The 18,974-nt window shown below is 35.7% G+C and overlaps 1 protein-coding gene across 1 annotated transcript in view; it reads right to left on the bottom strand.

The window, feature by feature from the left end:
• The window catches only part of LOC308273165 (disintegrin and metalloproteinase domain-containing protein 5-like), a gene marked incomplete at both ends in the record, with an annotated part of 239,017 nt that extends 221,755 nt beyond the window's left edge, over positions 1 to 17,262 (bottom strand). Inside the window, 1 exon segment of the mRNA XM_080710260.1 lies at positions 17,247 to 17,262. Coding sequence (XP_080566386.1) covers positions 17,247 to 17,262 — 16 coding nt within the window.
• Positions 17,263 to 18,974: the final 1,712 nt, after the last annotated feature.

The following is an 18,974-nucleotide window of genomic DNA, read 5'->3' as shown; positions in this document are numbered from 1 at the left end:
CCGAGGGGTTAGGCCAGTGCTGGGGCCAGCGAGGCCGGTATCGGAGCCTGCCGAGAGGTTAGGCCAGTGCTGGGGCCTCCGAGGCCGGGATCAGAGTCTGCCTAGGGGTCAGGCCGGTGCCGGGGCCAGCATGGCCTGGATCAGAGCCTGCCGTGCGGCAAGGCTGGTGCTGGGGCCTCCGAGGCCAGGATCAGAGCCTGCTGAGGGGTTAGGCTGGTGCCAGGGCCAGCGGTCGGCATCAGAGCCTTCCGTGAGGCAAGGCCGCTATTGAGGTCTCCAAGGCTAAGATCGGAGCCTGCTGAGGGGTTAGGCTGGTGCTGGAGCCAAGGGCTGGCATCGGAGCCTTCTGTGAGGCAAGGCTGCTATTGAGGCCTCCGAGGCCGGGATCGGAGCCTGCCGAAGGATTAGGCCAGTGCCGGGCCAGCAGCCTGCATCGGAGCCTTCCATGAAGCAAGGCCGCTACTGAGGCCTCCGGGGCCTGGATCAGAGCCTGCTGAGGGGTTAGGTCGATGCTGGGGCCATCGGCTAACATCGGAACCTGCCATGAGGAAGGCTGGTGCTGGGGCCTCCGAGGCCGGGATCGGAGCCAACTGAGGGTTTAGGCCAATGTCGGGGCCAGCGAGGCCAGAACCGGGGCCTCCCATGAGGCAAGGCCACTGCTTGAGCCAGCAAGGTCTGGATCAGTCCACCAGGTAGCCAGGCCACAACTGGGGCCATCAAGAGTGGGATCGGTATTTGCAACACGGCATGCACAGAGAAATATCACAGAAAATTAAAACCAGATGCTTCCCCTAATCAGCAAAAACTAGGAGGCAAGGGGCAACAGGAAGTGGTTGAGCTATAAAAAGGGCCCTATAGTGAAGCAATTAAGGTGACCAATCATAGGGTATGGAATAGGGGAGGATGGAGCCTCTTTAAAAAGCAGGAGGTACATAAACATATGTATCAAAGTTAATCACCAAATAAGCATGGGATCGAGGGAGGGGGAGGGAATGGGATGGGGGCTGGATGAGGGCTAATTGGATGATGTGTGCTTGTATATCCTCTCAAGTCTTGTATTCCAGTGTGATGTATGATTACAATGCACCAATAAAAATAAATTTTAAAAGTAAATAAATAAAAAATAAAAAAATAAAAAACATGATTAGAAAACAAGATATATTATCAGACTATTAAAATTTGTATCAAGTTAATGAAGTATGAACTTTTATATTAATCTTATTCTGAGGAAATTTAACTAACATGACAAAATAAAAACCTTTAAAAACATGAAATAGCTATGTTTAGAGTTTTGTTATACCCAGGCACAGTGGCCCATGCTTGTAATCCCAGTACTTGGGAGGCTGAGACAGGAGGATTACAGTTTTATGGCCAACCTCAGTAATTTAGGCCTTCTGCAACTTAGTGAGACCCTGTTTTAATATAAAGTGGCAAAGAATTTGTATAAACAGTGCCCAGGCCCTAGGACTTTGTAATGAATAAATTCCTAAGCAGAAGTATTGAAGGTGCTTCCTGTCCTCCCTTAATGACTCTTTTTTAATTTAGAATGTTGTTGGCATAATATATGCATTAGTACAACAATTCTTGGTGTATTTCCCTCCTAACCCTCTCCCACTATTCATCTTCTCTTTTCCAGGCATACTAGTGAGGTTGGTAATGATATATTCATATATGGACATAATATTATTTGGCCTGTTTTCTTCCTAAGGTCTTCTATATTACCATTCCTACTCCTCCCCTGATTCTCCTCAATTTTACTGATCTTTCTCCTTATTATGATGAAGTTCCTTTTATTTCTTACTTTCTCTCTAGCTGCCACATTTGAAAGAAAACATACAACACTTGACTTTCTGAGACTGAATAATTTCACTTAGCATAATGATCTCTAATTCCATTCATTTTCCTGGAAGTGACATAATTTTGTGCTTTTTATGGCTGAGTAAAACTCCATTGTGTATACATACATACCACATTTTCTACTCATCTGTACAAGATAGAAAGCTTCCCTTAATTTCTTATAGTAAAATGTGGGAATGAGTTACAGGTAAAATTTATAATCAATTGGAAAACAGAAAGCAAAAATTTGAAAAATTCTCAGCCTGGTCACTTAAAAAAATGAAAAGGCTTATCCAGGTATTATAGAACACATCTGTAATACTAGTACTTGGGAGACTGAGACAGGAGAATCATAGCAATTTAGTGAAGCTATCAACAACTTAGTGAAACCTTGTTTTATCCACAAAAAATAAAATAGAGCTGAGGGTGTAGGTCAGAAAATAAAAACAAAGAAAAGGCTTATTTGAGAGAGAATAGCAAAAGTATGATCAGTTGAATGTTTATTATTATGGAAGCAAAATGTTTCAATGGAAAATATTTGGTTTATAAACTTCACTTATTACTCATTCCCATATTTTACTGTAAAAAAATCAAAGGAAATTTCCTATATTCTACAGATAAATGAATAAAGAAAATGTGGAATATATATACAATGGGATTATTAATATAGGCAAAAGTCAGATCTTACCCATTTAAACAATGGAAGAACAACATTAAAGGCATTTCAAAGATCATTCGAGTCTACCACCCTCATTAGGGGCCCAGAGTTATAGGGCCTTGAAAGAAGTATAATTTCCAGGGGGGGGGGGGCAACACATGTGTGAGGTCTTATTGCTTGATGTCCAAGGTTATCTCAAATATTTGTTCTAGGCATTCTGGTGAAGCTCCTTTGCTTCAGACAAGCCTGGTTTCAGCTTAGACTGGTACTTTAAAGGACACAAGTAGTAAATCTTGAAGCACTTAGGTATTACTAACTCTTTGAGTGCACTGAGTGGTGATGTATTTTGTGGGCATGTCTGATTTCAAAGGATTCCTAGAAAACCTTGCAGCCCAAGCAGAAAACTTTGCAGTGGTACAGAAGCCACCACAGGGAGTACCCACTAGGACAATGTTTAGTGGAACTGTGGAGGCTTGGCCATCTCTAAGACCCCAAAACAGTAAAGCCACCACCAGCATGAAATGCTAGCCTGAAAAAGCCACAAGCTTGTGACTTCAGTGCCTGAGAGCTGTTGTATGCGGGGTACACAGGAAATCTAGGGGAAGGGGCTTTCCAAGGTCTTAGGATATCAACCTCTGCAACAGTAAGCCTGGGCAGTGGAATGAGAAGATTATTCTCAGGCTTTAAAATTTAATATTGTTTGCCCTGTCTGGTTTTGGACTTAAGACTTGCCTGATTTCTTCCTGCTTACTTCTTGCTTTTGGAATGGAAAATTTCTACATTATGCTTGTTCCACCATTGTATTTTGTAAGCTCATATCTTGTTTGATTTTACAGGCTCATAGCTGGAGGGAAATTTGCCTCTGGATGAATTATGCCTTGAGTTTTACCCTTGAGTTTTGAATATTGAATCTATAACTAAACCTTCAAAACCTTAAGTCAGTCTGTCTCTGTCTCTCTGTCTCTCTGTCTCTCTGTCTCTCTCTCTCTCTCTCTCTCTCTCTCTCTCTCTGGTGTGTGTGTGTGTGTGTGTGTGTGTGTGTGTGTGTGTGTGAAAATTTGTTTTAAAGAAAGGTTGTGATGGATTATAATTAAGTCATAAATTTAATTAAATATTTGTAAAGAACTTTTAGTGGGTCGCAAGCTGACAAGTTATCCTGCCAGTATTTCAAAAATTATATAATAATATATGACTCTTGGAATAAAGACAGTGAATTCAGTTACTCAAAGTTTCAGGTGATATGTTTGCACTGGCTCCCCTTCTCTACCAAGTTCCACAGGTATCATGTAGAGAAAAGCCTCAGCCTGCAGTAGGATTTTGTCATTGCTGAGAGTTTTGTAAGAACATTGCTAGCAAGCATGCCCCTAATGCTTAAAAATAGAATCTTTAAAGTGCAATATTAGAACCAGGCATGGTGGCACGCAGTTTTAATACCAGTACTTGGGAGGCTGATACAGGAAGATCACAGGTTTGGGTCCAGCCTCAGCTACATGTGAGGCCCTCTGCAACTTAGTAAACCCTGTTTCAAAATAAAGAATAAAAAAAAATTAGGCAAGGAGTGGAACTCAGAGGTATAAATCCTCTGGGTCCAATCCCCAGTATTACACACACACACACACACACACACACACACACACACACACACAATATTGGGTACATAATTATACATTTTCACTGAAATTCAAATAAATTCAGAGTGTTCTTTTTTATCAAACACCTAAGAGTAGTAAATTATTGATGACTTTGTGAGACAAAATTTAGGATCGTGACAGAGGCAGAAGTTCAGCTATATGAGAATTGAGGCAGTGATTATAATTTTGGTTGACTTTGTTTCAATTAAATGCTGAAAGGTTATATAAACAAAACACCGCAGGCTTTTAACAATTTGAAGTATTTGTATTGTTCCACCATTTGTCCAGAACCAATTAACTGCTTACCTCATGCCTTCAAAAGTTGGTATAGTCAACTAGAGTGGCATTCCAGCACTCCTTTGTCCATTTGTTCTCCTCCCTACCCCTACCCCTACCCCTTCCCCAAGCTCACTGGTATCTAAAGTACTGACGAGTGAGTAAGTAGTCCTGGATTTGAAGCCAAGATCCTTTGACATGAGTCATAATAGCATGCAAGTCTGAAGTTTGGTCTTCTATATTTGAACCCTCAGGCTACTACTATTCTTGTTAATGCCCCTGGGTTCCTACCAACTGGATGTTTTGGCACAGGAGTTTCTGAAGTTTGATTTTCAATTTACATACTTGAAGCTGCAATTCTTAGTACTGATGATAAGGAGCTAGTTATTTATGTGTCTGCTATTTATCATTATTCATGCTTTCAGTGTAAAGCTTGCCTGATAACTGTTCACTTATTGTTCATACCTACCCCACCAGTTCATCATACACTTCACCTGAAACTACCAGTTGCTTATCTTTCACCCTTCTGTGCCATGGCCCACTTTCCTTGATGTCTGCATGTACCCCCACGCATGACTGATATGGCATCTCAAGGAGGAGCGCCAAGGGAGCGTTGCCTCTGGCCAAAGTACTCCCCCACTCTTAGATATTCTTTCATAACTATTATTCTTTTGGTAATGATTCTTTTAACTTTCCACATGAATTGCTCCAGTGATGTAAGATCAGGACTGTGGGAGAAACTGAGTCCGTGGAAAATAAATTTTCTAGAAATTTGTCTAAGCCTCTAAATGCCCTTGCTTTGTTCAAGATGTAATTCTAGTCAGAATTCAGATACTGTGGAAGCATTCCTGCTACAGCAATTAACAGATGCAGAATTCCTCCCTATCTTTGACCTTCATTCTAATCATTACAATAGAGCCAAGGGCTAGGAGGAATCTTGACCTTTGCACCTAGTGATAGCACTGCCTGGAGACAGGGCGACACCACCTGGTTAAAATAGTTATGACAGAACAAAAGACATATAATAAAAATTTCATGTTTTTTTGGGGGGGCCCTGTCTACTAAAATATATTTTAAGTGTTTAATAGGGTGAAGCGTTCAGACAGCAGATTGTATTGCAGACAAAATCCAGCAGACATTCATCGAAATCCTCTAAATCATCATAAATGTACATGGATTTCCCTACGCCAACTACATGTATGAAAGCTGGAATCTCCGACTTTGTCCCCATTCAGCTCAAAGGAGGTTACTAGATAGAGAAGGACATTGGACTAAGCCCTAGGAATAAAAGTTCTGAAAGGGTTAAAGAAAACTCTTAAAAACTGAATTCTTCAAGTGATTTTGGGTGTGACTTTTGTTCCTCTGGAATTTGCCCACTAAAAGCCTCTGCAGCTGCAAGGCCAAGGCAAGGCCAAATGGGCTGACTTAAAGCACAAGACCCACCTGCAGGGTCATGGAACTGATTTCAATCACAAAGACCTATGATGTCACAGGCCTTACTTTTGTCTTGTTCAGGGCTGGTTATTTACATGTATATTTCACTGTTGTTTTTTTTTTGGGGGGGGGTTTGCACTTTTCTACTAGAGAATCACGGGGAAATAGGAAAATATATAAAAAATCTTGTGTCTAGAATAAAGTTGTCCATGTCAATGAATTCAGATTTTTTTCCCGGAGAGGAATCTCCACTTTTAGCGCCATGAACAGGAACTTAAAGGAGTTTATTTCATAAAAAGGGAAAAAATCGCTGTAGATAAGTGGCTGCAGAACTACCACCTAAACCTTTGTCCACCTTTCTGAGATAACTCGGTCCCGAACAGACTCAGTGGACATATTCAGTGCTGGATTTATTATTCCTGATTGAGCCAGTCTGTCCCACTTCTGGAAACATAAATTTACTGTTCATTAGAAGCAAAAATGTATAATTTTTAAAATGTTAAACCAGATTTATATAAATGTATAATGGTTGCCTATCAAAAACTGATTTAATTCATTAATGAGAAAAATCAACATAGTAGCAATGCTGGTTCAAAGAACTTTTTTTGCAGTACTGAAGATTGAACCTAGGAGCATTCTGCCTCTGAGTTACACTCTCAGCCCTACTTTATTCTTTATTTTGAAACAGGGTCTCACTAAATTTCAGAGGGCCTAAATTGCTGAGGCTGGCCACAAACCTGAGAACTGCCTGTCTCATCCTCCCAAGTACTGGCATTACAAGTGTGCACAACTATACCTGGCTTTCAAAGAACATTTGAACAACAGTAATTTAGATAACCCATAAATAAATTGTAAAATGTATAGAATATAGATAAACCTATCTATATCCCTATGCTTCTGTTTTTCAGAAAAGCCTTAGTATATCAGTTGTATGTGAGCAAATTAAAACAATATTGAGATAGCACTTCAGCTCCAACAGATTGGCAAGATTTAGAATGGTGAAAATCACCAAATGCAAATAGGATGTGGCAAAGCTTCAGGCTTTGTTAGTAGGAAGGTAAAAGAAATAATCATTCTGGAGAAAAATATTGGCACTTGTTTACTTATTGAGGAATGAACCCATGGGCATTATTTCTCTAAGCTATACCCTTAGCCCTATTTTATTTTTTATTTTGAAACAGGGTCTAAGTTGCTGCAGGCATCGCCAAGCTTCTAAAGCTAGTCTTAAATATATAATCCTCTTATCTCAGCCTTCCAAGTTCTGGGATTCTAGGCATATGTCACCATAACTGCCTAAATTGGCATTTTCAAATTTTTTATTGGTGCATTGAAATTATACATTATAATGGGGTACAAGATGGTGGAGACATACATGTAAATATCACCCAATTAGTCCTTACTCAATTTCCACCCCATTTCTTCCCCCCTCCTTCTACTCATGTTTGGCATAGTGATTGACATCGATATGTTTGTTAAAGTACCTCATGTGCATTAAAAAATTTTCTCTTCCCCCCTCCCACCCCTCTCTAAGATAGCCTTATCTGCTCATCTATAGTATCTCCTTCTTTGTATAGAGTTTCTCCTAATGCCCATTTTCTCCCTAGCTTCTGCATATGAAGAAGAGCATTCGATTTCTTATTTTTTGTGACTGATTAATCTCACTTAGTATAATGTCCTCCAGTTCCATCCATTTCACTGTAAATGATGTAATTGTGTTTTTTATGGCTGAGTAAAATTCCATTGTGTACAAATCACATAGTTTTGTCATCCATCTGTTGGACATCTTAGCTGGTTCCATAGTTTGGCAATGATGAATTGTGCAGCTATGAACATAGATATGCATGCATAGTTTGGTAGTTTGGTTTCCATTCTTTTGGGTAGATACCCAGAAGTCATTGCTGGATCATATGTAAATTCATTCCCATTCTTCTGAGGATACTCCATACTATTTTCCAAAGTGGTTGCACTAATTCGCAATCCCATCAACAATGTATTAGAGTTCCCACTTCTCTACATCCTTTGTTGATATTTTTATGCATTTATTAGCCATTTTAACTTTTTCTTTCATGAAGTGTCTATTTGCTTGCCCATATTTGTTTTCTTAGTTCTGAGATTCTTGAGTTCTCTGTATATTCTAGATATTAGTCCTCTATTGGAGGAGTAGTTGGCAAAAATCTTCTCCCATTCTGTTTTTTATGAAATCAGTTTTGCACAAATTCAACATGTCAATGCCTAGAAAGAATGCATAAAATTTGTATTGTGGTTGGGCCAGATTCCTTTCACAGAACGCAAGATTTATAATGCTAGTGGTAAAGCAATTTTATTTTTAGTACAAGGGTTAAATAAAAACTCTTGAGTGAAACTGTAGCTCATATAAATTACCAATGTAATTGGTACAAAATGATGCAAATTCTGACATTAAAGTCATAAAATGTGGAGGCAGGACTAAAAGTGTGTAATTGTTCTAATTGTTCTATGCAATCAAAGTTAAGTTGGTCTCAGCTTGAAACAAGCTGTAATCACAAAGCAAAAAAAAAAAAACTATACTGGCAGTAAAAAATAAAAATGGAAAGGATTTAAGGAATATCATAACAACAAAAAATCATCAAACCACAAAGAAAGATAGCAAGTGAAAAAGAAATAAAGTACTTATAAATAATCCAGAGCAATGAAGAAAATGGCAATAATAAGTTCTTATTATTACCTATCAATACTTAGAGTGCAAATAGACTAAATTTTCTAAAGTAGCTGAATGGATAAAAACAATAAAATCTAGCTAATTACTACCTACAAGAGACTCACCTCACTTGTAATATAAACTGAAAGTAAAGTCAAGATTTTTCACAAAAAACGAAAACCAAAAAAGCAAGGATAGTTATACTTAGATATCATAGAAAATAGAATAAAGTCTGAGACTGTTTTCAAAAAGAGATAAAGAAGAATATTACAGAATAAGAAAGGGTCAAAATATTAGGTAAATATAACAATTATAAGTGCATATCAACCCAAGAGCACCAAGATCTAAGGAAACAAGAAATTTTGGTGCAACCCTTTCAATTATTCTGGTTTATTATTCACTTAAAACAGTATTATTTTATTGAATATAGTATAGGCAGGCCATGCATAATATATACAATGTATTACATAAATAATCTGAAGATTCTTCAGTACTAAAGATAAAAAAGTTTGGTTTGGGTATTTAAATATTTAGAACTTACAGATAATTTATACAATGATCATACTCACTTTTAGCAAATATATAGTAAAACAAGTACTATTCAATTTTTTATGGCATTGATTACATAGGACCAGTGAAGGAAAGATGTCACAAAAGGGCAGGATCCATCTGGATATATAAACAAGGTATATAAATTTTAGTGTCTTTGCTGCTCACACAAAGAATGTTAATACCTTTCGGATCTGAATATGTCCTAATTACTAGTGGTACACAAAAAAAGTTGCACAATTAAAGAGAAAAAGAAGCACAGTATTGTAGAATAATCACTATTAGCCAATATATTTTGAAGTGTTTTCAGCTTTAAAATGTATTTTTCAGCATTTAAACTCAGAGTCAAGTTTTAACTAAATGAATTTAGTCATTAAATAGTAAGATAATATCTCTACCTTATAGGATCAAAGTAAATCACACCAGCTTCTGAAGTCTAAAAATGAGCTAGGTTGTCCTAATTAACATGTAATTGCATTAGAAATAAAATAGAAATAAAACATAACTTTTGTAACCAGACTTTGATTTGCAGAGAATAACAGATATCAAGAAATTTTATATGTAAGGATCATTTCTACTAGCTGTGCATTACAGCCAATTGATGTGATAAATATAATGATTAAAAGTATCCAAAATATGGACATGTTCATATCTTTGTAACACCTGAAGTATGGAAGAAATTTTATGGAACATGTATGGTTGGATTGATCTGAAAAAAAAATGTGAGCTGATGAGTAAGTTGTATGGTATTACTATCATGCAACTATTTCTTTACAAAGTACAGGTAAAATATACTTTATAATAGTGAGGGATTTCACCACTATGATTTTTCTTCTACATTCTTGATATTTCCATACTGGCTCAAAGTTTTTCTTAAATACTTTCTTCTTTAGCACTTTGGAGGTTAAAAAAACACAATTTTTAAACTACCATCATTATTTTCCTTGAAAGTTTCTTCTGCTTTTTGGATTGGGAATAATGTGACTATGCGTTTTCTCTAGATATAAGTAGTAAAATTTATATTTTTAAATATTAGTACTTTCAGTGAAGTTTTATCTGCAGAAATTGTAAAAAAAGTAATAAAAATTATATATTATTTTAAAAACGTTTTCTAAGCATACATTTAATTTCCTAATTGTGTTTGATTTTCTTTGCATTCCTTGAGAAAATATTTACTTGAATAAAATAATATAAATATGCCTATATATCAGGCAGAAGCCACTCTGATTTTAAATTTTTCTTGGAAAATTTATAAAATTAACAATTAGAATAGAGATGGCCAGGCATGGTGGCACACGCTTGTAATCCCCGTGCTTGGGAGGCAGAGACAGGAGGATCATGTAGGTTCATATGTAAATGGAAATATTCTCCATAATCACTGATGAAAAGAAATTCATATTGTTATAATGTCCATAAACCCAAAGCAATTTGCAGATTCCATGCAATAGCTATGAAAATGCTAACATTATCTTTGTACAAATATAAAGTTTATCCTAAAATATATATGAAACAAAAAATTGCCAAAGCAATTATGAACAAAAAGAACATAGATATATGTATTATTCTACTTGATTTCTGATAACACTACACAACTATAGAGATTATAATATTAAGGCATTGTAAAAAATATAGACTTGTTGACCAATGGAACAAATTTGAGAGCCCACAATGAATATATATATATATATATATATATATATATATATATATATATATATATATGGATTATATATGATGTATATATGAATACATATGGTAAATTATTTATGATCAAGTTGCCAAGAATACACAATAGAAAAATAATAATTTCTTCAATAAAAGGTATTGAGAAAGTGGATATCTACATGCAGATGAATAAGATTAGAACACTATATTTTTCCACATGCAAGAATCAACTAAAAATTAACTAAATATTGAAGTTCAGAAGGTTTAAAATTATCAGGAAAATTCTCATAGAAGAAAAACTTCGCAAATTGGTCTGGAAAATATTTTTTTTATTTGAACACAAAAGTGCAGAAAACAAAAAATTAGACGAATATGGTTACATCAAAGAAAAGAATCTGCACAGCAAAGAAAACAGTTAATAATGTGAAAGAAAATCTACAGACTGGGGGAATGTTTTTCAAGCCATACTTCCAAAAAGAAGTTAATACTCAAGACATATACAAAACTCAAACAACTCAATAGCAAGAAAACAAACCTCAAACAACCTAGAGCTTAAAAAGAGGCATGTGGCCGGGCATGGTGGCACATGCTTCTAATCCCCATGCTTGGGAGGCAGAGACAGGAGGATCACGCAGGTTCGAAGCCAGCCACACTGGCTTAAGAGACCCTGTTTCCCAAAATAAAATAGGTCTGGGAGTGTAGCCCGGAGACAGAAGGGCTTCCAGGAACCCCAGTACCACCAAAAAAAAAAAAAAAGAGGCATGTGAACTTAATACATATTTCTCAAAATAAGACATACAGATGTTCAACAGATAAATGAGAAATATTCAGCATCATTAATCACTAAGTAAATGCTAATTAAACCACAACAAATATCTTTTTAAATTTTTGAAAAAATTTTTTATTGGTGCACTGTATTCATACATCATAATGGGATAAAAAAAAACAAACTTGTGTAGACATACATGCACACATTGCCCAGTTGGCACCTACCCAATCCCCACACCATTCCCTCCCCATCCCTCCTTCCCAGGCTTGGCTTAGTGGTTGACATGTAATATTATAGCAATTTATCCAAATTTAACAATGATAATCTCACATATTAGATCCATTTGTCTGATATCAAGCTTTTGATCACTTAGAGATAACATTTCAATATTTCTTTTTGCTTTCTTTCTTACCAGAGGATATTTTTTTCTCTTTTTTTTGAGGTGAAACTATCATCCTTTTTTTTTCAGAAAAAAATCTATACTAATATGAAATATGAACTCTAAATACCCAAAACAATCTCACAAAAGAACAAAGCTAGAAGATATACATTTTCTGATTTCAAACCTTATAAAGCTACAATAATTGAAACCATGTAGTACTGCTATAAAGGCAGATATAAAGCCAGTGCTGGAGTAAGGTAATTCATGTTAAGCAGCCATCCTAACAAATGTGAAGTAGTATTTCACTATAGTTTTTATTTTTATTTCTTTAATGATTAGTTATATTATGATAATGATGAGTGATATTCATATGTTTATTGGTTATATAAAAATCTGTGGAAATTCATTATTTTAGTCTTTTACCTATTTCTAAATTGTATTGTTTGCTTTTATTGTTGCTAATTTTTAGGATTTCTATTTGGAATGTTAATATACCTTCAGATATAGCATTTGGAAATATATTATCCCATTCTATTAGTAACTTTTAACTCTGTTTACATTGTCTTTGAATGTACAATTTTTTTTTAGAAAGTTTGTTTATTCTGTTGTTGCCTGTGCCTTTGAAATCATATCCAAGAAATCACTGCCAATTTAAATGTTGTGAAGTTTTATTACCCAGGTTTTCTTCTAAGACTTTATAGTCTTAAGATTTACATTTAGGTTTTTTACCTATTTTGAGTTAATATTTGTATATGGTGTTAGGTAAGGGTCCAATTTTATTTTTTTCGTGTAATTATTATTTTTCAACAATATTTAGTGAAAAGATTATTATTTCCTTCACCAAATGTTCTTAGAAACCTTGTCAAAAATTATATATATATATATATATATATATATATATATATATATATATCACTAGTAATGACATGTATGGAACTAGTAATGACATGTATGGAACTAAAGATTATTATGTTAAGAGAAATATGCCAGACACAGAAATATAAGTACCACATCATCTCACTCATATGTAGAATATAAAAATGTTAAGCTTCTTTAGACTCCATGTAAGATATTATGTGCTTTTACAAGTTTAGAGTGGAACAGGAAAAAAATTGGTAAATGGATAAGAATGAGAAATAAGACCTGGTGTCCCATTGCACAGTAAGTTGACTGACTATAGCTAGTGTTAACATAATGTATATATCAAAAAAGATAAAATTGGTCATTTGAAAACATCTAAATATTTAAATATTATACAGGCTTCTAAGTAACACACAAATCAGTGTATAACTAAAATAAAAATTAAAATAGTTTTACCTGAACAAAAATTAAACTATGATACATTAAAATTTACAAAATGCAGCTAAATAAGTAGATAGAACAATTTTATAAATTTAATTGTATTAGAAAAGAAGTTGTAAAAGCAATGATCTAAACTTTCACCTCAAAAAGTTAAAAAAGCAAATTAATGCCAAGTGAATCAAATAAAATAGAAAACAGAGATACAACAGAAAAAAACTAATCAAGACATGATCTGGATAGAAGAGTAAATTAAATAGATACATTCTTAGCAAGATTGATCAGAGAGAGAACAAGTATCACTATAATAAGGAATGAAAGAGGAAACATAAGTATAGCTTTACAGACATTAAGAAGGATATTATGGGCTATTTCATGGCAAATATTAACTATTAAATTAGATTAATATAATTTTAAAACACAATGTCTGAACAAAAGTATCATAAAAATGAATGAAAAGTTTATAAAGAGTCTCCTGTTAAACTGATTGAATGTATAATCAAAAATCTTTCACTCCAAAAAAACTTTATAGTCCCAGCAAGCTTGCATGATGCAATTTTTCAATTATTTAATTAAAGAACTAAATATTTTATATAAATTTTTAAGAAAATAAAAAATCTTTTCTTTTTAATATAATTTAATTTTATTTTTATTAGTGCACTGTATTCAGACATCATAGTGGAATTTAAAAAAATTTTGTAGACATACATGCACACATCGCCCTGTTAACCCCTACCCAATTCCCACCCCATTCTCTCCCCATCCCTCCTTCCCTTGCTTGGCTTAGTGGTTGACATCTAGTATTATAGCAATTTATCCAAAATTAAAAATGATAATCTCACATAACAGTTTCCTTTGTCTGATACCAAGCTTTTGATGACCTAAAGATAACATTTTGATATTTCTTTTTGCTTTCTTTCTTACTGGAGAATATTTTTTTCTTTTATTTTAGGTAAAACTATCATATATTTATTTATTTTTCAGAAAAAATCTATCCTAATATGGAATATGGACTCCAGATATCCAAAATGATCTCGAAAAGAACAAAGCTAGAAGATGTATATTTTCTGATTTCAAACCATATAAAGCTACAATAATTGAAATAGTGTAGAACTGTTCTAAAGGCAGATATATAAACCATTGGAGTTCAATAAAAGCCTAGAGATAAATTCTTCCATATATTGTCAAGTTATTTTTGACAAAGTTTCCATGAACATTTGGTGGAGGAAATAATAATCTTTTAACTAAATATTGTTGAAAAATAATAATTACACGAAAAAGAATAAAACTGGACCCTTACCTAACCCTATGTACAAATATTAACTCAAAATAGATAAAAGACCTAAATATAAATCTTAAGACTATAAACTTTTAGAAGAAAATATGGGTCATTAAACCTCACAACATGGAAATTGGCAGTGATTTATTGGATATGATTTCAATGGCACAGGCAACAGAAGGGTATATAAACTCCCTAAAAATAAAAAAAAATTGTATATCCAAAGACAATGTAAATAGAGTTAAAAGTTACTGATAGAATGGGATAAAATATTTCCAAATGCTATATCGGAAGATATATTAATATTCCAACTAGAAATCCTAAAAATTAGCCACAATAAAAGCAAACAATACAATTTAGAGATAGGTAAAAGACTAACATAAATAATGAATCTCCACAGATAACCAATCTTAGTTGTCTGTTGGATGGAAAATCTTGTTTCTCTGGTTCTGGTGTGTGTTACCTATTTCTTCTTTGTAGTTAATCTCCTTGAGTATTTTCTCTAGCGCTGGTTTTGAAGACATAAATTCCTTCAGTTTCTGTTTGTCATGGAAGCTTCTTATTTCCCCATCTAATTTGATAGAAAGTTTTTCTGGGTAGAAAATTTTTGGCTAGAAGTTGTTTTCTTTCAGAGTTTGGAATATGTTACTCCAAGATTTCTGGCTTTCATGACTTGGTTTGGGAAGTCTGGAGTGATTCTAATTGGTTTGCCTCTGAATGTCTCTAATTGGTTTGCCTCTGTCACTTGGCCCTTTGTTTTTGTTGCTTTTAAGATTCTCTGCTTGGCTTCCACATTGGTCATTTTGACAATTATGTGGCATGGGGATCCTCTTCTCCGATCCTGTCTAATGGGAGTTCTATAAGTTTCCTGGAACTGTGCATCGACTTCTTGCTCTATGTTTGGAAAATTTTCTGCTATTACTTCCTTGAAAAGATTGTTAATCTTTTTGGTTTCACCTTCTTTTCTCTCCTCTATTCCAATTATTCTTAGGTTAGCTCTCTTAAAATGGCCCCATATTTCAGATTCCTGCTGTCGGATATTTTTTTCTAGATTAGAAACTATGCGTTCATTTTTGGAGTGATCATCTTCTAAGAGCGAGATTCTATTCTCCATGTGGTCTAATCGGTTGTTTATACTTTGAATTGAGGCCTTTACTTCATTAATTGCATCCTTTATCTCTCTTTGGCTCTCTCTGAATTCTTTTTGAAACACCTCTATTATTTCTACAGTTATTTTCCTGATTTGATCTTCTAGAAATCTCTGAATTTCTGTTTTATCAGGTTCTGATGTTGTGGGGTTGTGGGCACTCATTGCTCCATTGTTATTCCTCTTTCTCATGATTTCGTAAGTTTGTGCCTTCTCTGGGTTCTTCCCTTGGGTCACTACGACTTCTCTTAAGGTGCTGTGGATCTCGAGTCTGTGGTATTTCAGTCCCCACTACTCCTTTACTGGTTTGTATCACAAAGTCTCAGACACAGGGAGTCAATCAAGGCTGCTTTAGACCATGGGGGATGCCAGGTTGGGCATTCTCCTATGGTGTGATACCTCTGCCACCACCACTCCCCCACTGGGTCAAGTCCCTGGGAATGCAGTACTGGAATTTCTCTTCTAGGGGCCGCAATTTGACTCACTGTTGTTGATTGCACTGATGGAGCTGTAGTGGACTTAGTGAATTTGCTGCTGCTGCCACCGGTGGAAATATGGCACCACTGCCACGCCCTCTGCCATGAGGCTGGTGTTTTTCTTCTCTGGTTTTGAGCTCCACTCTGAGTCCCTGCAGGGTGTGCTGAGCCCAGCCCCTGGTAGCTTTAGTTGCTCCCTGTGCCAAAAAATCTGCCGAATTCTGCCCGGCTGTTCCGCAGCGACTCACCTCAGCTCGCTGTCCACCGCCCCTCTCTGGAGTCTGGTGGGCTGTTGATTGCGTTGGTCTATAGCCATCCGGTGAATTCGCCGCTGCCACCAGCAGTAAGGTGCTGCTGCCGCTTCCTCAGGTGTGAGGCTAGCGTATCTCCTCTGTGGCTCTGAGCTCTGTTCTGAGTCCCCCTCCTCTCTGGGGCCTGGTGCTGCAAGGGAAGATGGTGCCCACGCCGTTCCACACCACGGCTCCAGCCGCAGCACTGCGGTCTGGTTTCTTCCTGGTGTCTCATTTTTCCAGCCCTCTTTTTCTCTCTCCCTTGTCATTACATTTTTTGTTTCTCTGCTGATGGTGTTTTCTGGCTATGAAAGGCGCTGATTTTGTGGTAATAGAGATTGGTTGTTAGCAGGGCTCATAAGCCCCGCTTTTCACCATCGCTATTTTCCCCAAAAAATATTTTCTTGATTCATTTCTTTTTCTTTTTCTTTTTTTTTTTGCGGGTCTGGGGGATGGAACCCAGGGGTATTCGACCTCTGAGATACACCCCCTGCCCTGATTTTTATTCTGTATTTTGAAACAGAGTCTCACTAAGTTGCAGAGGGCCTCACTAAGTAGCTGAGGTTGCCTGCGAACCGTGATCCTCAGGTCTCAGCCTCCCAAATGCTGGGATTGTAAGCATGTGTCTCCACATCTGGCTTCTTGATTCATTTCATCAATTCTTATCTCAAACATTGATAAGAGATTAATCTTTGACCCTGAGATACCTAAGCCTTAGCTCTGCTTTGGAGGCTTATCCCTGAAGGCTAACTAGCCAAAGGGACAGGGAAATGTGGGGATACGGGAGAGTCCCCAAAAGGGAATCACTACATAAAAGGGACACAGTTCCTCTCAGAAGCCTGGTTTTGGGTTGCGGGGAAGATAAAGTGGCCAAATACCTGGATTTTTAGACATACTGGCAATTAGCCAAAGCAGTCAAAAGTTTCAAGAGGAGGAATATGGTACACCATCCATAAATGATCCTGAGGAAACACAGTCAATGCTTTAGGGGCCCCAGCCAGTAAATCAGAAAATAATGTTGTATGACAAGAATATTGTAAAGAAAAAGAATAAGAAGAGCTAAAGGAGTCAAATGAGAATGGAGATGCTCAAGCAGGACAAGTGTAGGGACAGACCCATGGCCACATGGGCTAAATTCTGAGATAGAGAAAGAGGTAACAAAAAAATAGACATGCTAGCCTGCAAATTGGTCCGCACTCAGTTTATTGTTTTTTATTCAGCTGTTATCAGGGTAGTAAAGATGGAGTTTTCATTTCTCATTGAGACCCTCAATATTATCCATTGCCTTCTGAAGTCATGGCTAGTTACTGTGGAAAGGAACAGAAACACATGCTCAAGGAGCTGACAGAAAATTCCATTCATCTGTGAAGCATAAAAACAAGGTACTGCCAAGGTAAACACTTATGTGGCAAAAAAATTCTTGAAAAATAATTTAAATTTTTATTAAAAAATTGGCCATGGGTAAACTTATTTACTTTATAATTGGGGAACAATAATTTTTAATCATAAGTATTGCAAAAGAAAATTTGACTCTTTTAACATATAATAAATTCTCATGAATATAAAAATGTCCTTCTGTATTACTTGGAGTTAATCATTTGAGGGGATTCTAATATGATAAACAATTTGGAGGGCCTTTAAGTGCTCATAGATTATATATAACCACTATGTCTATGGTGTATATTGGGTAAGATGGCCCTGATTGTAGGTTTTTTTATAAACTAATTAATGAATCTTACATGTGATTAGATTCAACTCTTTAATTCCATTCCAACAATAAGAACAAGTGCCAAATAAACTTTAAACATTACTAAACTTAATAAAAACAGACACAATGCAAGGGTTATATGTTTTCTCTCATATGTGGAAGCTGGATAGAAAATAGAAAACATAAGGGACACTAAATAATATAAACAAAGACTTGTAAAGGAAGAAAATTGTGGTAGGGAATTGAGGAAGGGAAAGAGGAGAATCCAGGAAGAACACAGTTTAAATAATACTATGGCAATATATGAAACTGTTACTACCAATTTCACTAAAATTGGATTATGGAATGAAATGTGAAAAAAATGCACCAAGTTCAATGTGAATCACACTGAACCTCACTATGATGTATAATTGCAATATTTTTTAATATTTTAGGTTGTGAAGTTAACAGTACCACTTTTTTATTTACCAAAACTCTTTATATTTATTTTCCTTTATTAGATAAAATAAAATGTATTTAATAAATGATTAAATTAATAAATTTAAAAATAAGTTAATTTATTGAACCAAAAACTAAATGTGTGTGTGTGTGTGTGTGTGTGTGTGTGTGTGTGTGTGTGTATTTAATCCAGGGGCACTCTATCTCCAAGCTATACCCCTAGACCCATTTTATTTTTTATTTGGAAACAGGGTCTTGTTAAGTTGCCAAGGCTGATCTTAAACCTAGAATTCTTCTTTCTGAGCCTCTCAGGTGTTGGGATTACAGTGGGCACCACCATGTTCAGCTCTAAATAATTTAAATACTCACTAATAATAACATTAGTAAAGATTGATAGGTTATTTATTGGTGCAGTTTTTTTTTACCAATTCATCTATACAAATTATACTTAGGAATTAAT

Source organism: Muscardinus avellanarius (genome assembly GCF_963383645.1).
Source record: "Muscardinus avellanarius genome assembly, chromosome: 14".
NCBI lineage: Eukaryota > Metazoa > Chordata > Mammalia > Rodentia > Gliridae > Muscardinus > Muscardinus avellanarius.
Note: the sequence above shows the minus strand (reverse complement) of the source record. Positions and strands in the feature narration are given on the sequence as shown.